The sequence below is a fragment of the Drosophila serrata genome, unplaced genomic scaffold, assembly GCF_035046125.1.
Source record: "Drosophila serrata isolate PLE 108 unplaced genomic scaffold, ASM3504612v1 contig_184, whole genome shotgun sequence".
Classification (NCBI taxonomy): domain Eukaryota; kingdom Metazoa; phylum Arthropoda; class Insecta; order Diptera; family Drosophilidae; genus Drosophila; species Drosophila serrata.
In genome coordinates this window covers 372,185-398,444 of record NW_028257082.1, presented here as the reverse complement: position 1 = coordinate 398,444, position 26,260 = coordinate 372,185, and the positions used below count along the sequence as shown (strand labels likewise).

Below are 26,260 nucleotides of genomic sequence, written 5' to 3'. Positions count from 1 at the left end.
TCATGAAACTTTATGCCGGAGATGGCCCAGCCAGCCTCTTAACTTCGGACTAGGAATGCTCCTACTACTCCGGTTACTTGCCGACTCCGGGGCTACGGTAGCTGGCTCTTATCCGGTCCCATCTGCTTCCTCGTTGTGCCCCTTGGAGTCAGCATAAAGTGCCCAGGACTTGGTCATATACAGTGCCAGTCATAATAATGTTTATTATATGCTTGCCGGCCATCGAGGACATGCAAACGGCTTGTTTATGCACAGAGAAGAAAGGATTGGTTCCTGAAAAATTAATATATGTATATCAATATAATGTATGGTTATAATAATATATATATAATATCTGAAATTGTGCAAAATTTAATAATGTTTAATTGTATTTATTTATGACTTTTGGCAACCATTGGCTTCTTGGCCTTTGCATATTACCAAGGAACTAAAAATCAAGGTATATTAAATCGATTTTTTTGTATGAAATTTTTTTTGGGTAAATACAAAATTTTTCAAATATCATAACTAAACCAAGAATGCATTAATTTTAATTCGGAAAGCTTTTCCATTCTAGTTTTTGCTTGCCTAACAAATCTGCATACTAAGTTTTATGATTTTAAAAATTTAAATTTTTTGCCAATTTTTGACAATTTTAACGATAAAAATTTGAAAAAAAAATTGTCAAAAATTTATTATCTTTCCTACATGCCCAGAAAGATTCGCCTCTTGATGCTGATCAAGAATATATATAGTTTATAGGGTCGGAAACGACTCCTTCACATATTTATAAGCTTCTGACTAAAACTATAATCCCATTTTTGAGACGATATTATTTATATTTTTATATGACAATTTGTTCAACTAATCAAAGTTTTAAAAACTCATAGCTTAGCCAAAAATGCGTTAATTTTAAATCGGCAAACAGCCCTATGCTAGTTTTTATTAGGGTAATAAATCTGCGTACTCAAAAAGAAATGTAAAAAATCAACATTTTGGCCACTTTTATAAAAATTTGAAAAAAATTGGCCAAAAATTATTTTCTTTTTTTCATGCCCAGAAAGATTCGCCTGTTGATGCTGATCAAGAATATATATGGTTTATAGGGTCGTAAATGACTTCTTCACTGCGTTTCAAGCTTCTAACTAAAATTATTATACCTTGGATCGTATTACCAAAGAAATCTCATTAAACCTCCTGATATTTTCTATCTATTGTAATTTTGATAGTCTCTTCATTTTCTGGCAGGATACTTTAAAAAAAGTTCCGGTTTTATCGAAATCTTAAAAGCTAAAGTTACAGCTTAATCAGTTCAAAGAGAAAAAAAGTTAAATTCCTTGAAAATTCCATCAAAAGAACCCAGACATGTCCCATATCCTCCTTTTTTTTGCGCCGTGCACCCACCACAAAGGACACGAATGGCCCTAAACCACTGAAGTGGCTGGTGGACTGTGTATCTCTGCTCTTGACAAGTGAAATGGGTAGCCCGGCCGGGTATTTTTAGAGGCACTCGTTTGATTGGCCCACAAACAATCCCGAGCGTCACATCAAACGTGAATCCTGCGGGCGCCCCCAAGTATAGGTGTCCTGTCCCTCTTAAAGGTGGCCTTAAATTGCCCAGCCAAAAAAGGACCTGGATGGAGGAAGTGAAGCCATTTCTGGCGCATCCTGGCCGACGGCGAACATCCTGCGCTGTCGCGCTGCAGCGGCCAGGAATTGTAAATTTTCGCTGGTCGACAAACAAAAGCGCAGCAGGATGTGCAAGCCAAACAGTTGCTGAATTTTATTGTCAGTGGATGTGTATATGTATCTAAAGGATAGCTCTATCTGTATCTGTATCTTCTTCTGGTTTTGTGTGGGAGACCGACAAAGTGCAGTTACTGTGGCTTTTGCCTCGATCCCCGGCTAATGCTTTTAACTGGTTCGTTCTCTTGGCTTTGGCTCAATAGATTTCTTTTTTTTTTTTGTTGTATTTGGGCAAAACCGAATGACCAACAAATCAAATAGCGGAAAACTTTTATTTTGGTAAAGTTTTCGCTGGTGCTTCCGTTCGCTTCTTTGCCATCTTGGGCCCCATAAATAAGTCGGCAAATTGCATGCTTCGCTGCCCTGATCTCTGTGGTTTCTGTAGAGGATTTTTGGGTGTGTGGGAGGAGCAGTAAATCGAAGGCACTACCAAAATTGATGGCTGCTCAATGTAGCAGTTGTGGTAAATTTGCTGGCCCTTTGGGCGGTTTGCTTCTTGTTCCCTTGAACTCTGACCAACAAATTGTATTTATGCGTTAATTATTTCATTAACGCCCCATTGAGTACGCCTCCTTGGGGTCGAGTCTCCAGCCTCCGTCTCCGACTCCGACACCCCCTCTCAAATTATTCCAGCCTATTGCATCCAACTGATTTTGATTCCTGGCCAGTCTGGTGAAGGCGTGGCCGTGGTTGTGCAATCGATTGGAATTGAAGGGTCCTCATTAGGGGACAGCTGGGCAGAGGTAGCAAATCTCCGTGAGCCGTGTAAAAATGTGTTTCAATTAAATACAATGGAAGGATCGCCTCTGGGGATACGCTTTCCTCAGAGCAATCAAGGAATTTGAATTCATCGAAATGAATTCCTTGGGCCAAGTAATTACATGTCATTAAGGATAAAAATTACTTCGGATTTGCTTTAATTCTTTAGAGATCTTATTCAGACTTGAGGTTTTAAAACAGTTTTTCACTTAACTAGTTTTTTCTGCTTTATTATACTTAATAAACAGTCTCTAAAATACCTGAAATAAGCCCCTTGCAATATCTGTATACTCTCCTAAGATTTCTGTCATTAAAAAGCTCCATCAGGCATTCGTTTTCTACCCAAGTTACTGATGTTTACTAGAGCCAGGGCAGCACCTGGAGGGGCAGGTTAAAATAAGCTGAACATCAGGTGTAAGTAAATGAAAGACCGAGTAAGAATGAGAGGAAAGTGAAACGCCAACATGAGCAGCTCATAAAAACTCAACAAGGCGGAATGTTTAGGTTTAAGTGGGCGTCCTCCTTGCCACATCCCAGAGGGAGGACTTACTACTGCCACTGGAATGAAGCCGCCTGCATGCCAGGGCATGCCCTGCCTGCATTTAGCTAATCCACAAGTTTAGCACAACAAAGGCAAAAGGCAAGGCGAACGCAACTCAAGGTCCTGGCGATGACGATGACTACGTGGGGGGAAAAAGGGAGACACTGGTGAGTGGAGGGCAGGACCTCCATAAGTGGATGTGGGACGACGACAACGACGACGATGATGACGATGAGGATGAAGATGACTACTTGACAGTCTTGGCTCGGCTTTGGCTTTGTTTCTGAGCTGGCTGCATCTTAAATTTTCTTGTTGCTTGAATTTTCAGCTCTTTCTCTCTCCCTGACCTGCTCGCATATGTAAATTGATGGCTTTGTTTGTCTTTCGGGCTCAGCTCCAAATTCGTAAATCCGTTGAAAATCCTTTTTAACTTTTAATGATGGGGCCGCTTCGCCTGGCTAAAAGTGGGCCAATGTTTTCCCATGGGATTTGCGTAAAGTATCTGCTAAAAGCTTTCCCCATTCCGTTTGCCCAACGCTTCTGCCGTCGTTATTTTTGGGCCAAAAAAGGCAGCGCTAACCGCATCGACATCGACATCGCCTTGCCTCCTTATCTGTATCCTTATGCCCATTCCCATCTCCTTCACATTTACCCAGGAGTCAACATCAATTTCGTTTTCATCAATTTCGGTCTGAGCAAAGTGCTGGAGACGGTGGCTGCTCCATGGAGCCTCGGTTTCGGATGCCAACTTGGCCGAAAACGAGGCCAAGAGAAAATGGAGAAGCAAGGAGCAGCAAGGAGAAGCAAGGAGCAGCAAGGAGCAGCAAGGAGAAGCAAGGAGAATGGAGAGAAAACTTTGATAACTGGCAAGGAATGCTCAACTTAGTTTTCATTAATTTGTTGTTCTAGTTGGTCCACTTATAAAAAGTTGGCTTAATCTTTTGCCTTTCAGCGCTGACTACAAATTTATCCGTGTTGTTAGGATAGCTCCTATTCCGGAGATCTATATTTTCCTAATTGAAATGTTTATAAAAGGAGAGAGGCTAAACTCGGAGTTGAATTTTTGTACTAAAGTTATTGAATATAATATAAGTGTTTAGAGGAATGATGAATATTAGGATTATAAGTAAAGAAGAGCGAGGTATTTACTCATATGTTCGAGCTTGTTTCTTTACCAAATAAATTTATAACTATAAGAATACAAGATTATATATATATATATATCCTTTAACAAAAGTAATGAAATTTGTTTAGCTTACTTCATTACCAACTTAAAAATTTAATATTTCCCTTAAGAGGAAGCCATAAAGTCACAGCAATTAACGACAGTACCGAAAATGAATTTCGGTTTTATTTTCCTTAACTAAATTCCGTGTTTCTGTATAATTTATTTTCCTGCTTGATTTGTTATTACATCTTTTTGGCACTCCGGGGAACATAAATTTTTAATTGGGAGTCCACGTTGCTGTGGCGCCAGTTAGAAATTCGAATCAGTAATTTGATTTTATATTTGATTATACGCTCAAGACAAATGCTAGCAATTATCCAGGCGAAAGCGAAAAGGTAGGAGGAAGTACACACACTCACCCACACCCCAAGTATCCAAGTATCCTGCCAAACAAGGACACCCACCCACACACACCCATAGTCAGAGAATCTGAAGCACGTGCGCAAATTATCTTCAAGGCGAGCGCCTGAATAAAATAACAGCTGCAAACAGGCGACGCATAAACAAATGACGATGATGGCAACACTTCTCTGTGCCACCGAGCCCAGCATATAGCCTCAGACTAAACTCATTAATTATCCAGCAGGATGTGGAGCGGGACAGGATGCAGGATAGTGGCCATGAATACGGCATTGTATTTGTAATCAACTTTGCCAATGAGCATCAAATATGCTTTATGTGCCTTTCGATTGTTCGTCCTGCCTAATGATGGGCCGACTTAGCACAAATGATTTGCCATCAATAGCTTTGGTTATTTATGGTGCCTGGAAATGGGAGAATGGGAGAGGATTTAGCCAGTTGAAAACTGGCAGGGTTTTCAGGTTATTTTAGCTAATTAGAGGAGAGTTTCAAAGGTTTATGTAGATGGGTCTTTTAGAGGCTTTATGGTTTCTGTTTCCAGCTTAACTACCCTCAATGTATGTGATATTTATCTTAATTCAGTTTCTGTTACTTTTTAGGATCTATAGTTTATAGTTTAGCTCTTAGTTTAACTCCCATTTTCACCCCAAGCCAGCAATCATTGCTCAAAGTTTCAAATGTCCAATTTTAAGATAGCCTATGCCTGTCGTTATTGTGGCAACATTATCGGCTATAAGTCAGCCAAGGCAGGTGAAACCCCCTACGATGTGCTATTGACAAGGATCTACAACTTGTTATACGAGAACAGGATCAGAGTGACCTCGAATGGGGAAAAGTATCTGAACCTTCATTGCTCCAAATGTCGCCTGGAACTAGGACTCCATTGCCTGGCAAGTGAGAAGAATATCGAATTGAATGGAATAAGTCTCCTGCAAAAGGCTCATCTGGTGGTATATGACTCCTTTGAGGTGCCTTTCGAACTACCACACACTGAGTCAGAATAAAGTTGCCCAGGGAATGCACTGAACCATTAACTATTTAGGTGTCTGGCTTGTGTTTGACAAGGTTGCCATGTCTGCCGCTGACATTGTCCTTGGGGTCCTTCGAGCTCCTTGTGACTTGTCGTGTGCTTGACTTTTACACTCGCCTGTCACTTTGGTATGTTTTGGCAAGCGTTAAAATCATTTGTTCGACTTTTGCGACTGCCGGAGAGAGAGAGAGCATTAATCAAAATCAATCCAAGCGTATTTTGTTGCCAATGGATGCCGGCGTGCAACGTGCCAGACGACGTCATGCGTCAGTCTGTGTCGACGGGACACATTCCCTCCAATCCCAGTTCCCCAATCTAAAGGGAGCTCTCTGTGCCAGGCACCACCTAAAAAAAAAGAAACCAAAAGCTGAGCTGAAGCCAGAATAATTTGCACTTGGCACTTGGTGACAGTTGGGCGCCAGTTCCTGCCACCCAACGGAAATTAAAGCGCTCCCAGCTGTCTTCAAGTCGTGTCTCCCTCGATATACCACCCCTCGGTATGTATCTATGTATCTCCTTGAAAGGCAAAAGGCATTTTAATGATTTTAATTAACTGCATGTTTGCGAGTAATTACAACGGCAACAATGCAATTACGGCACATGTACAGTGCTGGCTGGCCATAAACAAACAGGACCGGGTCAGAGGGCAAGGCCAGCTGGCCAGTCGACTGGCTTTTGTCTCTTCTAGGAGGAAGCCAGCCCAGACCCCCAGATATGCCATGCCAGTGCTCCTCTCTTCTGGTTTTGTGACACACCTCGGATGACAGAATAATTACATGCCAAGCCACCCCGGGCTCTCCCGCCTCTGCTGCCTCCATCTCGAGCGCAGCAGGAGGCTATTCCTGGAGAGCCTTGACAGGAGTAGTGCATCATCCGAAAAGGAGCATGGCTGGCGATCGAAGGGGTGTGCCAAAAACCTATTATTTCTATGAATGTAACTGATTTTATTGAATTAATCTTGTTTAACCTAAGTAGATATAAATATGGCTAACTATTATTCGAAAATTCTATGAATTATAAACCATGAACCTCTTAAAGCAAACCTTCACCTTAATTCCTTAGAACACTGACAAGTCATCTAAGTTTATTTAAAAGCAATAAAACAACCCGCCTTAACCACTTCCCCCTCCTTGTTTTTCCTGTGTGACGACGCCCTTGACCTTGGCTCTTATTACTAATACGACATGTGGCCCCGCTGCAAGGTACATGTGTAATTATAGCCAGCAAATGTCCTGTCGCTGTCCCTGAGTGTCACCGATGCCGGGCAATACTTGTTGCTCTTTGCTGGGCACAAAAACGGACAAGGATGGAAAGGACGACAAGGAGGGACAAGGAGGACAAAGGACAACAGAGGATGTGGGTGGGCCAGAGCTGCCGGCTGCTATTGTGTGCTCAGTGACCGTAAATATCCAAGTAATTTTCTGCAATTTTTCTACGCTGCCAATTGATTTATGGCTTGCTGCCGTTATGGCCTCCCATCCTGTGTGGCCCGTCCTCCCCCCTTTGCTTTGTTTGCAAAACAAAAGGCAAGCCAAGTGAGCGTTGTCCTTCCCACAATAACAACGAAAACATCACCGGGAGCCAAAGCAGCGACACAAGCGGCAAAAGGACTTGTATGCATGTCGAGCCTGTGGCTGTCAAGTGGTCGCCAGTCGTCAATCGCGTTCTTTTTTACACAGAATAATAAAGAAATATATATATATTCCTTTTAAAACTTGTTTTAATACTTAGATTTTTGATGTTTCTGCTAAATTTAAGAAGATTCAAGGCTTGTAAAAGGAATTGTTAAAATTAAGTGTACATATTTCTTGAATTTTTTCTTTTGGTGCATGCAAAAATGTGTCTCCTGTCGCCTATCCCTGTTACCAGTAAAGGCTTTGTGAGCTTGTCAGCTGAAACCTTCTCTCCTTAACTCCCCAATTGTGGCCCTGCATGAGGCATGGCCATTTGTGCCGCTTAACAAGAAAATTCGTTTAGTAAATTTCATCAACATTTGTTTCATTCATGTCGAACAGCAAGTAGAATGAGTATTTTGCAGCAAAAAATATTATATATTATAAATAAGATAATTTGCCTGCATAAGTGCTATTTTTTAATGCACTTCTCACTCGATAAACTCCAGGACCCATGTTAATAAGGCATTGCGTTACTCATACGCCACGTGGGGCCCAGCAAGGATTTCATGTAATGTGAACCCGATGAAGGATGGAATTAAGTCCCGTGGAGTGGGTGTAAACTATTTATGCATGTACATACATATACTTGGCTCCAACACGATTTTCCCCCTGCACTTTCCCCCACATGCAAATGGAGTAATTTGATTTTTTCTCCCCCGGACCTTGGATGCAGGAATTCACTCTGGGGAAGTGAGTGAAAGCCAAGGGTGGTGGAGCAGCAGCCTTTCTGGGCTAATGGATTGTCAAGTGCAGCCCAAGTTTCACTAATCAATCGATATTTTCAGCGGCAAAGTGATACAAGTCTTGAGTCGCGATCTGGCAGGGAGCCAGCAATGATTGAAAGGTCAAAAGTTGATTATTAAGCTGGATTTTTGAATCTGTTTAAAGATCTTAAGCTACCTATAAGGTCATGCACTTTACATCTAAATCCTTATTTTTATTAAATTAAATCCCCTAACTTGTAGCTTGTTTAAAATTTAAAAGCAATGGAAAACTAAAACCCAATAATTGGCATAAAACCATGTTTCTCATAACCGGCATTAATTGGTCTCCAGTTTACCGCTGAAATTCTCATCTATTCTTAAAGCTTCAATTAATTTCTGAGTACTGCAGGTTACATGGCAACCCTGGAAAACTATGACTGGCAGCTGGTTACCCTTTCTCCCACCCAAACCTCTTTTGTTAACGGATCATGTAACATGTTTATGGCCATCTAGTCAACTGCAGCCATATTTTCATCTCATTTTATCCATGTGCCGTGGGCCACATAGACCTGCACTGAAAATGGAAGAGAATTATGTTTAATTTTGTACTAAAATAAGTACAATTTAATATATATTTTAGTTTCAATAAAGAAACAGGAACAAAAATGTAGTGCAGCTTACAATACCTGTTATTTCTGAATATATAAATATTTATTAACTTATGATTATTTTCTCAAGTCAACATTTGTATTTAAATATTCAAACAAGTACATTTCTGATTAAAAACTAATTTAAGCAATATTTTAAACCATATATTTCTATAGTTAACTTTCAAATTAAGGACATACTTTTCTCCGAGTATATAAATACTCCCTTCTACTCATCTCCTGGAACGTGTGCCAGTTGGGTCGTAATTTCAAACCGTTGCACTGACCGCAGGCAGCTGTGGGAGTGGAAAACCGGAGGGCAGAGGGTTATCCGCTAACCGCACCGCAGAAAACGCGTTATGTTGACCTTTTGCGGGCTCTAGGCTCTAGGCTTGCCTTCCACGAAGGACATTAAAATGCAAGTAGTGGCTGTAGTTGCCGGGGGCTAGAGGGAGAAAATGTGCATTTGGCTCATTTTATGTGCAGATTTTTGCTCAGTTTTCAGGGCCTTATTTATGACTCCCCTGGGTACACGGACACACATGCAGCAGCAGGAGCAACTACCTTGGAGATTTACGACCAGAGTCTTATTAAGCATAAATTAGGATCTGTCTCGCCTCTCTCACTCTGCCATTTTCGCAGGCAATTTCCTTTTCACTGAAAACGAAATCAAATTTAGTCACTTTGAAGTCACTCAGCTTAATAGCATTTACAGCAATCAAATGTAAACACACACAGGCCCAAAATCCTGTTGAATGATGGAATACTAAATTACCTATCCATTCCCATACCTTTTGGGTTTGGGTGTTGGAAAATATATTTAAAGATAGATAGGAGTCCATGGTTGGGCCTTGAAATGAGTGGAATTTTCACGCTTCAATGGGAGGACAAGTCACCACCATTATATGTGAACCAATAATGTATGCAAATCCAATTTAGCGCTCCATAAGCTTTATTAGATGCCAAAAGTTGACACGTGCCGCCCGCCGTCTATGCGTTTGATGTATACACATGTACATATACATGTCTTTGTCTATGTACAGCGGCCTGATTGATTGATTGACAAGCCACGTGAATGACTAACTGAGCGATTAATGTAACCACAGTAATTTCATTTAGTGGGCGAGTCCAGAAATGTCACCAGGTGAAAGTGGCTTTCACTGAGAATCGATTCGATTGCTTGGTTAGATTACATTTACCTCACTCCTTGACCGCTGACTGACTTCCCTTTTTGACCATAAACTTGTCACACGTTCTAGCTATTATTATAAGGATAACAACCGGGTAGAAGGAATCACATTTAATGCTGTCCTTGCAGAAAATTTGGGATTTATTAAGGCCTACATAGAGTTTGTTTTGTTAGGAAAATTGTAGAAAAGCCATGGCTTTATTTCCTAATCCATTTAATTCTTTAATTATTCCGAAATATAACAAATTAGTTCTCTCCAACTAAAATAATGTTCTAAACACCAAACTTTTCGACAAAAATAAAGCCACAAAATGTTTATTTTAGCTGTAAAAACAACATTTGCTTTTAACTTTCGTCTGTTGATGTTTTATTTTGAGTTTTATTTTAGCATTTTTCAGGTAATTTAATTTATGTTTTATGCCCTGCCTTGATGGCCCATCAAATATACCCTAATAAATTACATTTTCAATTGAATCCCTGGCAAATCCCATAAAGACTTTAACTAATTTCGGTGGATCCCTGTTTTTCGTCCTCTATGCAAATTTTCTTGTTTGGGGGCATCAGTCAATCAGCTTGATCCTCTGAATTTTCTTATTATAATCATCATCCATCATACGGCATATAGTTACAATTGGGACTGTGTGGGTTTTGATATATCTCTGGATATCTCTGGGCATTTGCCAGACTCCGAAGGGTAAACCAATTTCAATGTTTGCTTATGCATATGCCGGGAAAGAGGCTGTCCCAGCATATATCCTACGTGTCCTGCAGGTGCAGGCGAGCAATAACAACAAAGGAGAGTCGAATAAACTTTACTCTGATGCCTCCTGATGATGATGTACGACTGTAAAGGGGGTCGCCGACAAAAGGCTGCGAGAAATGAGGCTGGAACTGGAGCCAGAGCTTGGGGCCTTGGGCCGGCATTATCATTCAACCCATATCCACAAACACACAAGGCACGTGATGGGATGGCATTATCATGTGAATCACTGGAAAAAAAGTATTTGTGTTTTTTTGTATAAATAAAACTTAAAGTTTTTAATACAAGCAATTATTATATGTTTTATCTTGCAATATGTCTCAAAATCTTAGCCTGAAAATAATATTCATAATACTTCTTTTAATATTTTAATATTTCCCCCTTAGTATCCTTTTTCTTTCTTAGTGCATTCTACACTGCTGCTCCTGTTTTCTGCTCCCGTCCTTCGGCTGCTGTTGCGCAAAATCCAAACTAATAATGACATTTTGCGAATTATTCCACATCGCAGCCTGCTTGACACACTGACACTGAACCGGCGAGGAGAAGCAATAAAAGCGGCAGCGGCGAGATGAGATGAGAAAAGCGACAGGAAAGAAGGGAGAACAAGGAGTTCAAGGAGCAGGAGCAGCAGGAGCAGGAGGAAAAGCAGCAGACAGAAGACAGAAGGCTGCACCAGGAAACGGTTGGTGCTGGTGTAAAATTTATTTGCTGCCAGGACCCGTCACGTTTTCCAGCACATGTGTGTGTGTGTGTGTGTGGGCCATAAAATTTCCCATTCGAAAGGAGTTCGCACCCAGCCGAAAAAAAGGGGGCGAAAAAGGATATTACCCAGTGAGCACGACTTTCAGGAGTTAGGAACGTGCTTAGACGTGTTTTCCCAGGGAAAGGGTATCCTTTCTTCGAATCCTTTATTTATTTCTTTTGAAGACTATCTCGCCTCGTACAAAGTCTTCGCTGGCAAATGAAAATGTTGCCCCGCTTTCATTGAATTTATTATCCTGCTGATTGCGTAACATTTATTCATGTCAATTAGCCTTGGCAGCAAATGCAAAAATGCTGTTGATGCAGCAGCTAACATTTTCCGCCTCCCCACCGAGGAAAATTCTTGGACAACTTGTCAGTTGCTTGTTTTCCTTGTGCAATATTTTTAGATTGCATAAAATGCCTCTCATTTGCCACAAATTGAAAAAGCTAATTTGTCACAAAGTGAAATGGCCTTGAGAGTGGGGAATTCAAGGCAAGTGGCACACAAGGAATGCCTCTTTACTCAGTAAAATAACTGAAGAGTCAAAGAATTTATTACATTTTCAAGAGAATTCATATTTTATTAAAAGCATAAGGAATAAACTTCGGACTATGGAAATCTCTATCAACCCTTGTCAATCGTAGCAAACTTGAATAACTGAGTTTTAAATTAAATTTTAGTGACATTTTACTTTAATTTGATTTCGTTGTTTTGCCATAGTTGAAATTTGTACATGAATATTTAATTTGATTTAACTTTCCAAGCTCTAACTTTGAGAGAAAACAAATGGAAGCTATTAAATCCTTATTTTATTTAACAAAAGGTTATTCAAAAAGTATGCTTAAAGTAGCATAAATAAGAATGATTTCTATCTAGTTTCCTAAACTTAAACAGTATTTTTTTCCCTTAATTCATAAGTTTACACAGACTTAAATGAAGCTCTTCTAGTGACATTAATATACTATTCCGGTCACGTAGATAAAAAATGGCTTTTAAATTGATAAAATTGCATTTACTGAGAAATGCAGATTAATGAAACACCAAGACACTTGTTGACAGTCATTTACCTTCAAAGTCTCGAACCTTCCATTCCAACTGCTGTTGTTCCTTTACAACCCCCTTTTGTGTTGTCAATTCCCTGGCCTAAAGCTAGTCAGCCCTTTTATTTTAATTTAGCTGCTTCAACTAATGGATTCGGGCTTACGTAACTGTGACTTCAACACTTTGGCCATAATGCGGCACTGGGCCATCTAACCTACAGCAATACATATCCCAGGGTTCCGCACCCTGGGTGCTCCTCGGTGCTCGGTGCTCGGTGCTTTGGTTCTCCATGCTATATTGTGCTGCAAAAGACTTAATTTGCATTTACAGCAACACTCTGCACGTACGCAACTAACTATATATAGTTTGAAGGGAAGTCGATGGGGGGCCTGAGCATTTTATATACACAACATGTATATTTGGCCCGGACTCGGGCCAAACTATTGTTGTGTGTACGTGCAACGGGGCGGATGAGAATGTTGCCTATATATATAAATTAAGTATACGCAGTGCAGCCCCTCTGTTATGTCTCATTTCTAACACCCACCGTCCTTCGTTCCCTTTTCTGTTTTGTTCGCTGAAACTGCCAACTGAGCCAAAGTCTCTAATGACCACTTTGAGGGTTTTAAAATGGGCGACAGTCAGGCAGCGGCCACATAAATAACAAGAAGAATGTCCTGCTCTCCGGCTTCTATTCTCGCCCTGCTGCGGCCGGAATGAAATTAACTTATTCATTAGCAAATGGCAGCCCGGGGGCCCGTCTTCTATCTACATGCAAAAAAAAATATGAACACATTTATCCACATAGTTACCCAGATATATGCAAATTTTATGTGTGTGTGTGTGTGTGTGTGTTTGGTTGTGTGTATAAACTGTTTGCAGCACTTTTCAAAGGCGCTAAATGTCAGACACTCTCTACACCTTGGTGTGCGCCCTAAGCTGTCCTTTATATCCTGGCATACCCAGCATATGGATTATGTCAGCAGTCAGTGGATTTTTTAGATTTTATGGGGTAGAAAGTCTAATCTAAATATAATAAAATATACCTAACTCTAGTTGAAGTATATTATACATATTGTTTGTTTACTCAATATTTTTAAAACGCCTTTTAAGCATACTCCCCGACTTTTAAATATAATTTCCTTAGGCTGGCTTCTAGCTTCCTTTTTTAGTTAGTTTTCCCTTTCCTCTCCTATTTACTGAGTACTCTTAAAGTCTTTACTTTCAAGATGCTTTCCGCGAGCAACCTTCGACAAAGTTTTCTTTCTTGTTTTTAATTAAAAAACATTTTCATTGCAAGGTGCAAAATGGCTGGCAAATTGCATGGAGAACACAAGGCAGGACCGGCAGCAGGACTTCGGGCGCCATTTTGAGTTGCTGGCTTAACGAGAGAGACACCACTACACTGGCAGTCACACTCACACTTACACCCGCACTCACACCCGCACACTGATTGAGTAAGTGACTGCGTTTTGTAGTTAGCTGAGCATGTCCTTTGGGTTTCGGCTAGTGTTTCTTGTTTTTTGTTTTTCAACAAGAGCAATGCCAGTACCATCACCATAACCAGAAACAAAGCAAGAAAAAAACAAAGTTTAATTAAGTTTGCTGGTTCTGGTTTATTTTTAACTCAAGTTGTTTTGCATACAACAGCCGTGAGTTTTGACAGCTGCTCGTAATTTATAAGGGCATTTAGTTGCAGATTTTTTCCCCACATGTAAATGTGGGCGAACGCATATGAAGGGGGCTTAAAAATGAAACTTTTCCAAACAAATATATTTGATGGAGAGCTAAAAATAATGGGGTTTTGCTATGGTATATTTCGTTTTGTGTTTCATAAGCTTAAATATAGTTTTAATTAAACTTTAGCTAAGGGTATTTTTAAAGATTTGTAGGGAGTTGGGGATTAACTATGAAGTTTTTTTTTTACTATTTTCATACCCTTTCAGAGTATTATAATATTAATCAGAAGACTGAAAAGCTGTGAAGGAGTCATTTCCGACCCCATAAATCATATATATTCTTGATCAGCATTAGAAGGTCAATCAATTTAGCTATGTCCGGGTAAAATTTATTTTTTTCATTTTTTTTTTTCAATTTTACATAGTTTAATTTGTCAAAAATATACAACAAAATGTTAATTTTTTTCATTTTAAATTAAGTATGCAGATTTATTAGCCTAATAAAAACTTGCATTGGACTGCTTTCCGAATTAAAATTAATGCCTTTTTGGCAAAGTTATGAGATTTTTAAACTTTGATTTGTTGAGCAAATTGTCATATTAAAATATAAATAATATCGACTAAAAAAATGGGATTATAGTTAAGTCAGAAGCTTGTGACGCTGTGAAGGAGTCATTTCCGACCCTAAAATTATATATATTCTTGATCAGCATCGACAGGCAAATCTTTCTAGGCATGTAGGAAAAATAATATATTTTTGCCAATTTATTCCAAATTTTATAAGGGGTTACATCGTTAAAAATTGTCAAACATTTTAATTTTTTATAATTTCAAATGAAATAAGCAGATTTATAAACCTAATAGAAATTAATATTGAACTGTTTTCCGAATTGAAATTAATGCTGTTTTGGCTTAGTTATGAGGTTTTTAAATTGTAATTGGTCGAAATAATTTATTTTTTATATAAAACTACGCACTCTAAAAGTAAACCTATGTTACTAATTCCCTTTAAAATGCAATCAAAAGTTTCCCTTTTGGAAATGGAAATGGAAATTCCCGTATTCATATTTTAACTAACTACTTTTTAACCATTTCCAATTAAGTGGGTTATAACTGGCAGTCGGCTAGGGTTGAAAACTTTAAATTAGATTTGTTATCAATTTGACAGACAGGCTTAAACCGGTCTGCAATCTCCTTTTTTACTGCGGATCCTTTTTAATCCTGGCCATATGCACCTGACAGTCGGGTTGCAGCTGCTGCTGTCCGCTCTTGGCCAAAGATAATACTCCGCTGATTGTCACTCATTTGCATTTGTCATTCGTATTATGTGCAGCCCAAGCTGGCCAGCAGCTTCCATTTTCTTTGTGATTTCCATTCTCCTGGCACTATCAAATGGAGCGGCAGACCCGATGGCAAGGATCCATTTAACTTGCAATTTGTGCAAACGACTTACAATTGTCGCAGACAATTTTGCCATTTTCTTTTCTATTTTATTTCTTTTTTTTTTTAAGCCAGTACTGGAAAATGGGACGTAAAATCGCAAATTTCCACATTTCATCTTTATTTTCCTGCTTCGCTCTATTCTCAAGCTTAGCCAACCGAAAAAAGCAGCAGGAAAAAATGGGAACAAAAATGGGGGAAACAGGAAATCCGTTTAATCTGTTCTCACTAACGATATCTCTGGAGATTTGGGGTTTTTTTAAAGTATTTTTTAAAAGGATTAGCTTTACTTAAAAGTAAATAATAAATAGTATTTTATATTTTAGGTATTTTATAGAAACTAAGTAAATAGTTAAATTAATGTTAAGCACCTTTATAAAGAAATTTAAAGTTGTTATAGATTCTCTGTTCGTTTTTCCTCTTCAAATTCACGCTAGGCTGCGCTTCACAGAACACTTTCCCCGTGGCAGGCTTTCCATCTTGTTCAGGCCTGGCAAATTGGGAGCACTTTTCCAGGCCAACTTCGGGTGCTCGTTCGATGCGAGATAGAAATCGCAGATGGGCGGACAGGTGGGTGGTGTCTCCAGGTGGAAAGGTATTTTTGAACTCCGTTCCGTGGAAGTGCGAAATATTTTCACTGCGATTTGCATTCGTTGGCGGTGGGGGAGGCGTGGCAGCTCGATTTGGCGCCGCACATAAATGCAAATGCAAAAAAGTGGCCAGGAGCGGAGGGAGACGAGGGAGACGATTTTCGATTGGATCGCAGGATGGAGCCGGGGTGCATAGGTGGCAGCTGGCAGCGAACAAAGTGTGGCATACATTTAGGCGTCGCCGCATGCAAATGTTTGACGTTATACAATAATAAAAGCAAATCCGTGGCAAAGCAAGCAAGAAGAAAAAAGGAAAACAGCAAATAAACGAGGTACACACAAATATACACATCATATTATATATATATATATAACTTTTTTTTTATATATATTTCCCTCGGCTTATTCTTGCGACGTTTTTATTTCCCTTTCTGCTCTTTCAGTTTTGCATATTTTTCTTGTTCGATTTTTATCGCCACGTCGACGACGACGACGAAAATGTTGCGCAAATATTTGCGCTTTTATGTGCATAGGAAAAACCTCTTCTCGCTTTTTTTTATGCCTTTTTCCCTTGCCCCCCCCCCCCAACCATCGACTTGGAAATTTTTCCTCTCATTTCATTTTGTGCATTCAGATTTTCGCTTTGCAGATGCTTGTTGTTGCTGCTTTTTATGATTTACTTGTGCTTTGTATTTGTACTTTGCTTCGTATTTGTGTTTGTGTTGGTATTGGAATTGGTACACAGAAAAAAATATATTCATTTTGATTTTGGTAACTTTTATACCCCTGAAGGCCAGGGAAATCGATCATAACTTAGCCAAAAATTCATTAATTTCAATTCAGAAAGCTGTCCTATGCTAGTTTTTGTTAGATTAATAAATCTGCTTACTCTATTTAAAATTATAAAACATTTAAAATTTTTGCACTTTTTTGACAATTTAAATTATGTAACCCCTTATAAAAATGTGAAAAAATTTACCAAAATTTATTATCTTTCCTACATGCCTAAAAAGATTTGCTGGTTGATGCTGATCAAGAATATATATGATTTATGGGGTAGGAAATAATTTCTTCAACAATTATCAAGCTTCTGACTAAATAATAATACCTTCAAAGGGTAAATCAAGTTAATGGTCAAAATGGAAAATATATTTATGTATTATGGTCCAAAACATTCAATGTCAGGCATTTATACACATCTTATAATGATTTAAAATATCTTCAGCTTTATTTTATTTGTAATACATTGTGAACAAATATTTGCAAGTATTTTTTTGTACTAAAGAAACTTTTTAAAATACTTCAAGACTGCTCTTTAGGGGTTTTAAAATCTCCAGTTAAAAATATACCCAGTTCTTTCAGTGCATTTTGTGTACACACTGTTGCAAAGGTAAATTGGATTGAGAAATTGAAATCGCATTCCGTGGAGAAAGGGAGGGAGAAATAAGCAGAGGAGAACAGAACAAGAGAGGAAGAGAAAGAGGGGCAGAGAAAGAGGGGCAGAGAAAGAGAGACAGGCGAAAGGAGATAGAGGAAAATCTTTTCCGTTTTATTTACCTTATTGATTTTCCCTTTTGTACAGGTCGCACTGTGTACTTGTCCCCCTCCCTTCCTGCCGAGATAATCGAGCTGAAGTTGCATTTCCCATTTAGGTGGCAAAAGTTTAATGGATTTTTCACACACATTTTCCTCAATACCGACTCCGACTCGGAAAAGTGTGCTTTAAGAATGTATCTGCTTTCCCAAACACCTGGCGTGATACTGACAATCCCCCCAACATCCATCAAAGTCCGGCGTTAAAACCATTTCCATGTTCTTTTCATTTCCCAGAACAAATTGTCGTCAAATAAGGAACATTCAGCCCATGACGTCACTGCTAATTAGAGCAAAATGTGGGGAAAATTCGTTCCGGTGAGTGACACTGTCAGGGAGTCAGTTTTTTCTTCTTTTTGTTGTTTTTTTTGGTTGCAATAATCGGACCAATTAGTTGATTTAACGCAGCTTGACCCATTGTCAATTTGCTAAAACAAAATCGGGCCTTAAATGGTTTTGCTATAGTTTGTTAGAGATGAAAAATATATCACCAGTTTTAGACATGTTAATTAGTTAAATACCTCTTATTTATATACTGAAATCTAAAAATTGTTGGGATGAAAGTTTGATTTTTGATTTTCCATTATGAAATGTAAAAAACTTTAGTTAAGTTTAAATTTGTATTTGGTGATCCATTTTCGATTAGTCAGAGTTTTGGGGGTTTAATTAGAAAAGTATATGAAAACATCTGAGTTCCCATTCTCTGAGATAAAATATTAAACATGGCAAAGGTTAATTACAATATAATTCAAAAAAATTTTACAGATCAATAAGCAAGAAAATATTTATATATTTATTTATAATCAAAAAATCATATACTTTAAATCCAATCCAATTATTAAATCCAATTGCAATATAATGTATCATTTTCTACACTTAAATGCGATTAAAAATGATAATACATGATAATTATTAAGACATTAATTTGAGTATAAAAACGTGTCAACTTTTCTGAGCCACTTTATTGTCGTTTAAAATGTTTATCCGGAGAAGTCCTTTTGTTCAACTCATGGTGTTCCTTTATCTGATTAACAGAGTATAAAATATTGTCTTATTTGGTATTTAAAATATTATATTTATTATTAAAAATATTCCAGATTACCTCTTTGGTAGAGTTTACTAACGTCAAGTGCGTTACCTTGGACCCAGAGTTTGATGAGTTTGAGTATTGTTTTCTAAAGTCTGTGAATCGTACCTACAAATACATGTCGTTGAAAGTGAATCTGCTCAAAAAGCCAATTACTAAAATTAAGGTATGTATGTTTTTTAGTTTTTAAGTACTACACACTGTACTTAAAAACACGTATATTTTTAGATAAATGTGGCACTACTAAAACGATATAGCGGCTATAGGCCTTTTCTCTATAACATTACTGTGGATGCCTGTAGATTTGTAAAAAATCCCAGCTCTAATCCCATCGCAGGCTTTATTTACAGTTTATTCAAGTCTCACTCCAATATTAATGGTTCATGTCCGGTTGCTGTGAGTTCTTAATTAATTTTTTAGTTTATTTTATTTAGAAATGGTATATTATTCCTTCGCAGAAAGATGTTATTGTAGAAAAACTTCCTGTTGATTTTATCAATACCAAGCTAACGAAGGTTCTGCCCTTTCCACATGGTGACTTTCTTTTTCATTCAAACTGGATTGCTTATGATATCAATCGTGCCACGGTTGATGTTTACTTTACACTTTCTTGATGGAACTTTGGTAATATCTTGTTTATTAAAATAAATACATTTTGTAGTTTGCTTGACCTACAAGTGGTTTATTCGATAAATTTCAATATTGAAAAACTATAAATCTACGACAAATATGTTCAGTTATTTGGTATTGTGTGTGGGTGTTTATGTGTGTTCTATATGCAAGATGACTTAATTACATGAATGTTTCTCTCTGCGATCCAGTTGACAATTATCAATGACCGGTTGTGAAGTGAAGGTAACCCTAACCCGAACCCATTAATCTCCCTTGTGACAGTCAGTAATGACGCTGCATCACACGGTCCAGATCATTCCAACTGCAGGAATAATCGATCTGGAGCAGACCCTTCTTGCTCAGTCCGAATTTACGGGCGTAAATTCCCGAGTAGAGCGAGGAGTCGCCACCGCTGGAGTGTGGGGATGCTCCGCGTCGCTCCAGTGTCCTGTCCACCCCCAAGGTGCCATAGAGGGTCGAGGGAGCGGCATATATTAAGGACGTGGCCTGCTGCTGGCACTCGTTGCAATCCGGTATGCTGCAGTACGGCAATGTAGCGTACGGATTGCAATAGTCGTAAGCGGGCGAGAGTGGCGGTGGGGCGGGAAATTCGATCTGTGGTGGATTTAGATTGGGATTCGGATTCGGATTCGGATTTCCCATCTTGCTGCTACGCCTGCGCCTTGGATGTGGTGCTGTTCCATAGCCACTGGGGGCCATGTGATTTTGACTGGGAACAGAGCGTCGCTGGAGAGTGGCGGCCCGCCGTGGTCGTTCATCTCCAATGGAGGATGGATGCTCCATGGAACTGGTACTGGAGAAGCCTGAAAGGGAATGATTATGGTAAGTCAGCTTCAGTTTTTTAAAGTAATTTAATTAACATTTACCCCCAAAGCCATTGTATAGCTGCCGCTGCTCCTCGCCATAGAGCTCCTCTTGCTCCTCCTCTGCCTCGCCATCGTCCAGGTGCAGTTGCCTGGTCATGGTGGCCATGTAGTCCTCATACCGACTGGGCGCACCATACACATCACTCCTGGCCGTATACAGTGGCTCTTTGCGGGCACTGCGGCTCCTCCTCCTGCTCTGGTGACTCCTCTGGGGCACACAGCACTCCAGCTGGCACTGGGCCCGGGACACGCGACGTGTCTGGGTGTGAGGCCTTGGCATCGTGGCTGACATGCCCATGCCGTAGCCATAAGTGGGACTGGGTGTTAGGGAATTGTTGTTGGAATTGTTGTTGCCACTGCCATAGACGGGCTCCACCACCTCTTGGCCACCCATGGTGACATCATCGATCTTTTTCCGCACATAATCATAGTTCTCCAGGTCCCAGGGATCCACATAGCAACGTTGCGAGGGTAGCAGGGTTGTGCCATAGATATCCTCTGTGTTATCAATGGTGTAATAAGGGGATTCCAGGGCACCCACTCCCTCGGAGGAGCTACCCGGAGGCAAGGCCTGTTTGGGTCCAGTTCGACGCCTACGCGGTGTAGTTTGACTACGTTCACGCATGCTGCAGAGAGTAAAAGAATAAATAAACATTAAATTTACATTCAAACCTATTATTATATTATATAAACTTCAGCCTCAAAAGTTTCATCTTCTCTGATGATCTCTGCTCCAAAATCGTTTTGTGTGTGTGTGTGGGAAAGTCTTGAGAAAATCGTTGAAAATTAGAGGAGTTTTCACACGATGAAAACCACGAGCAAGTGCATCAACTTGTTGGCTAGTTGGTTATATAATGCATTTTGCAGTCACCACAACTCAGTCAGTGCCTAACTCTTCCGTCAGGCCAATCGAACCCGTTCTCCAGCATTGGCCGCGAATTTTCCCGCGTTGCATCTGAACAGGTATACTTCATATATATATCTATGTATATATCTTCTCTTGCAGGTGTTACACTTCACGACTTCACTACTGCAAACATTAGCCGGTTTATGGTCTATGCATATTTTAGCATGGCATTCCAATTGCCAACAACTGACTGGTTTACCGCTAAAGATATTGATATCAAAATCTGAAAGCCGAAAACAAATTGATTTACCTATCAAATACTACATATACATCTATTTAATTGAAAGAAAAACTGAAATGGAGCTCTCGCCTGCTAGTAATTAAAAATATTTCATTAAAATATGTAAAACAAGTCATGTGGAATAATTGCAATACAAAAAAAATAGTGGCTGAGAGGAAAGGTTTAACTAGAATGTCTGATTGATTGTATCAATTGCAAATGGCTCTATGTTTCGTTACTCATTTTTCCATGGGCAGTAAAAATTAATTCAAAGAATGAAACCATATTTAAGATCAGAGCTTAAAATTGATTAAATCTCCACTGACTACTGAATAATACTCATTCAATTTTCATAAACTCAATTTTCAACTCACATTAAATATGATTAATTCAGTAAAATTTCATTTTACCCTTTTTTCTTCCACTGAAACAGTTTTTTTCTATTTTTAACTTAAATAGTTATGAGCATTTTTTGTAGGCTTTGGGTTTTTTCAGGTTTTTTCTATTTTTTACCTCAGTTATGAGCTTGCAAACGCCCATTCGAAAAAAGGTTTTATGCAATCTTTTCAGAGGGGGAATTGGTAATTTCTACATTTGCATAAAAATGCCGTGTTCGCATTGTTTTTGGCTGTTTTGTTTTAATCACTTCGGTTATCGATTAACATTTCTATGGCTTTGACAAGCTTAACCCAACAAGAGGTCTTTTTCTTCATATTGGGTGTAAAATGTACACAGTAAGAAAAACACCATGACTTGGCAGAGGCAAGCAAAGCGAAATCGTATATCTTGGAGGGTGTGCAACTTTTATGGCATATATCCAAATATTAAATATACACAAGATATATATTTTGAATGCAGTTCCCAGCAATTTACATGGAAAAGAAAATAGTTTAGGGCTTTTGTCATGACTTATTTATTATTCAAGCGAAATCAAAAATGTATTACCAGCATGGGTGGGTGAGGATATGTGTGAATAATATTAAATCAGTTGCAAATATTTTCAATATTTATAGGATTTTATGTACATATTTCTATGCATTATTTACTTTCCTTTGAAAGCTCATTGTTTATGGAAAAAAACAAGCTTATTAAACCCTTTGATCTAGTATTAAAAAGGAACTACACTTCTTTGTTAAAAGCACCTCATTACGTATACGCCGCGTGGCCCTTAGATGTAGAAAGTTAATTACATGCGCAATGTTTAATCGCAATTAAAGTTGAATATGCATATGCATTTAGCCTGAGTACACTCGGAACCACTTATGGACACAAGTTCCTGCTAATTAATTGGCATCTTTGGCCGAGACTTCCACTGCTCTGCGGTTGACTGATTGCCCCGGTCAACCTCAGGGGCCCAGGGTTTCAGCCAGCCTCAGTCATCTGTGGTTCATCTCGGCACTAAATTGCCCCTTTGACTTTGGCTTTGGGCCATTTGCATACCAAATGTGTCAAGTTCGAGTCGAATTACTTTGTGTAATTTAGAGTTAAAAGTGGTTTAGCGGATGATTGATAGTCGCTGGCTACCTGCATTTAGTTTCTTTTAATAGTTACCTGATTTGCGATAAAGTAATTGGGTTGGACTCGATCAGAAAAAGAAAGTATTTACCTTTTGCGTATAAAATATCCCGTACATAATACAAAATCCAATTATTTTTGTAATACCCTAAGTCTTTAAGTATTATAATAAATCGTAGTGAGAAGCCTTAAACTTAGTAAAGGAGTCATTTCCGGCCCTATAAATCATATACATTCTTCATCAGAATTGACAGCCGAATCGATTTAGCTATGTCTGGGAAAAAATGAATTTTTTCAAAAATTTTTCAATTTTTATTATAAAAATTGTATAAAAAAAAGACAAAAATGTTAATTTTTTTTAATTTTATATTGAGTATGGACATGTTTTCACCTAATAAAAACTAACATAAAACTGTTTCCCGAATTGAATTTATTGCTTTTTTGGCTGAGTTATGAATATTTTAAAGTTTTATTTGTCCAACAAAATTTTAACATAAAAATATTTATAAATATATAATAAATTATAAATTTTAAAGCTTAGTTATGACATATTTCCGATTCCATCTTATAATTGAATTTTCAAACTAGCTTTTAAACTACAATTCACTTAAGACACACATGGCGTATACTTAATTTAGGGGTCTTCACGTTAAGTATACGCCATGTATTCTAGATTTATCTTAAACCGAAGACAATTTTTATACCCTTTCAGGTTGTTAATATTGTAGTCAGAAGCCTTAAACTTAGTGAAAGAGGCATTTCCGATCCTATAAATCATATATATTCTTGATCAGCATCAACAGGCGAATCTTTCTAGGCATGTAGTAAAGATAATAAATTTTTGTAAATTTGTTCAAATTTTTATTAGGGGTTTCATCGTTAAAATGGCCAAAAATTGGCAAAAATTTTAATTTTTTTAACATTTGAAACGAAGTATGCAGATTTTTTCGTCTAATAAAAACATGAATGGGACAGCTTTCCGATTCAAAATTAATGTGTTTTTGGCAAAGTTATGGGATTTTTAAACTTTGCTTTTGTTGAACAAATTGTCATATAAAAATATAAATAAATATCAATGCAAAAAGATAATATAATCATTAAGCTAGTTATGATCAAATTCCGAATTCCAAATGTATATAAACTTCGGCTTCTGGAAGTAAACTTCATTTCTTGTTATCCGCATAAAACCTAAAATCCGTCAAGAAAAGCCTTTAAATAATATAATAAATATTTTTAATTTAATTTAATTTGACTTTAAAGTCAATTAAGGTAATAAACACACTTTCAGTTACAACCTGTTCGCATGGGTTTTTTATTTATTTTTTTGGTCAGCACTAATTATGCAAAAAAGTAAAAATAACATAAATATTTCGACATCGAATGATAATGCAAAGTAACTGGAAACAAGTTTGCCAAATGCCAGGCGGTGGCGGTGGCCAAGGCGACCTTGTTAGGTATTCGAAAAATGAATATTTATTCGAATGATATCATGACCAAAGACGGATTTACATGAACCAAATCCAGAGAGGTCTGAATTGAATTCAGCCGCACCTCAAAGATAAAAGAAGATTCGCAGAGTTTTTATGGATGAATCACCGGGAAAGAACGGAGCATACCTGGGCGTACCAGGAGGATCTCTAAATGGTGTTCATTACAATGCCACTGAAATTACATTTACATTTATTTAAAATTCATTCATATTTAAGATTCAGAGACACCCACTCCGAAGATCACTCAAACTTGACAAGCCCACAGACACAACACACACAATCGATGGTGGAGCTAAAGATACACCTCAAAAGATCTTGGGACGCAGCCCACATAAATCCGCAAACTTTCTTTGCTTTTGACACAGTTTCCTTTAGCGGCTTCGTTCACCTTTTTTTGTTTGGATTGGAAGGAATAGATATTTGAATTTTAATTTCTGGATTTCTTGGCTCTCGGTCACTTGTCACTTTGCCGTAGAACGCCTTATTTTATGGTCACAATTCTTTTGGGGTCTAATTTGCGAATTTCAAGCACGTCCGATCCGTTCATGATCAACGCGCATGCGCAGACGCGTTGTGTTCACTTCTTCGACCGGCACTCAACTGTTTTTGTCCAGCTTTGTTTGTCTTTCAGCCCGCAGAGTTAACCGAACTAAGAGCGAACGTGTTCGAAGTGGTTTGATGATCATCGCGCTGTGTTTGTGCGGTTGAAAGAGGTTCGGTTCGCTGCTCTTTGGGGAGTTTTGCAAATTTCCATCAAAATTAATTAGAGTTTCCATTCAACGTTTTATGGCTTTGGTTGAGTGTAATTTTTGGGGCGACTTGTAAATTAATTAGCAGTAAATTAAAGTGACAGCAAGTGATTATGTCACAGCCGGAGAGCGCTCTTAAAAGTCACATTGATATGCAAATTTGTGAGTCGTCGAAATGCGGCTGCAAATGCGCCCAAAAGAAATGTTACAAAAAGTGTACAAAATAACAAGATTTTCAATAAGCAACGATAGGGAGATACTCTTTCTTATTAAAGAAATTGTTGTAATAATTTAAAATTAAGGAAATCACGGAGGATTAAAGCAAAGACAACAATTAAGTCCAATTAAGAGAAGGTTTAGGAGAGCTTTATTTAACTACGTAGAAGATCATTTTTTAGACAGAAAATACATATATCCAAAATAAGGGAAATATTAAATTGCACTCTCTTATACAATTAAAAGAAATGTTCCTTATTTTTAATATTAACTTTCATTACATTTTATTTAATGACAATAAAATCCAACGAAAATATGAAACATTAAAGAGCATTTTCTTAGATTCTTTAACTGATTACTGTAATACATACATAATTCGAAATTATTATTTTCTACTCTCTAATAATCTCTGAAAAAATATATAAATATCTAAACTTCGTAAAATGTAATTTTATTACATTTTCTTCAAAAAATAAGCTGAATCATGTGACCATTAGCTTTTATTCCCCATAAATCGCAGACTTTCAATTTCCAGGTGCAGTAAAAATAACCTTGGGTAAGAGTAAGTTGTAAAAAGCAGCTGCCAAGTTCAAGTTTTTCTTTATTTTTATTTATTTTTTTTCTTTTTGTGGCTAGGAAAGAAATGTAGGAATTCACTGCCGAAAGAAATTACATCACTTCAGCTTCAACTGGAAACGCCGCTTTTGGGTGGAGCAACATTCGTCGACTTTTGAATTCATGAAAAGCAAGAAAACAGGTGATGAGCATCATTTCTCATTCGAGATCTTTTTCCCACTGTCAGCAGCCACTGCTCTTAGTTTGCCACCGAAATAAATCCCCAATAAATTATGCAGCTTTTTTTGAAGGTAA

General features: G+C 38.2%; 3 protein-coding genes across 3 annotated transcripts; 2 read left to right on the top strand and 1 right to left on the bottom strand.

Annotated features, from left to right (window-relative positions):
- The first annotated feature begins 5,263 nt into the window (after positions 1-5,263).
- On the top strand, positions 5,264-5,647 carry LOC110178345 (uncharacterized). The gene has a single exon (XM_020945464.2). The coding sequence runs from the start codon at positions 5,291-5,293 to the stop codon at positions 5,615-5,617; it is 327 nt and encodes a 108-aa protein (XP_020801123.2). The 5' UTR covers positions 5,264-5,290; the 3' UTR covers positions 5,618-5,647.
- A 13,036-nt stretch (positions 5,648-18,683) lies between these two features.
- Positions 18,684-19,514, top strand: LOC110178370 (uncharacterized). The gene is made up of 4 exons (XM_086829155.1): positions 18,684-18,699; positions 18,743-18,960; positions 19,023-19,190; positions 19,253-19,514. The coding sequence occupies exons 1-4, from the start codon at positions 18,684-18,686 to the stop codon at positions 19,406-19,408; spliced, it is 558 nt and encodes a 185-aa protein (XP_086685281.1). The 3' UTR covers positions 19,409-19,514.
- On the bottom strand, positions 19,456-25,037 carry LOC110178327 (uncharacterized). The gene is made up of 3 exons (XM_020945437.2): positions 24,814-25,037; positions 20,294-20,919; positions 19,456-20,230 (listed from the first exon to the last, which is right to left on the bottom strand). Exons 2-3 carry the CDS (start codon positions 20,916-20,918, stop codon positions 19,689-19,691), a joined length of 1,167 nt encoding a protein of 388 aa, XP_020801096.2. The 5' UTR covers position 20,919; positions 24,814-25,037; the 3' UTR covers positions 19,456-19,688.
- Between the last annotated feature and the right edge of the window lie 1,223 nt (positions 25,038-26,260).

Excerpts from the sequence above, each read along its gene's own strand:
- LOC110178327 (XM_020945437.2), bottom strand. The coding sequence starts at position 20,918 with ATGCGTGAACGTAGTCAAACTACACCGCGTAGGCGTCGAACTGGACCC. Across the intron at positions 20,231-20,293 it reads GCTATACAATGGCTTTGGGG|GCTTCTCCAGTACCAGTTCC; the intron begins GTAAATGTTAAT and ends ATTCCCTTTCAG.
- LOC110178345 (XM_020945464.2), top strand. The coding sequence starts at position 5,291 with ATGTCCAATTTTAAGATAGCCTATGCCTGTCGTTATTGTGGCAACATT.
- LOC110178370 (XM_086829155.1), top strand. Across the intron at positions 18,961-19,022 it reads AGCCAATTACTAAAATTAAG|ATAAATGTGGCACTACTAAA; the intron begins GTATGTATGTTT and ends GTATATTTTTAG. Across the intron at positions 19,191-19,252 it reads ATGGTTCATGTCCGGTTGCT|AAAGATGTTATTGTAGAAAA; the intron begins GTGAGTTCTTAA and ends ATTCCTTCGCAG.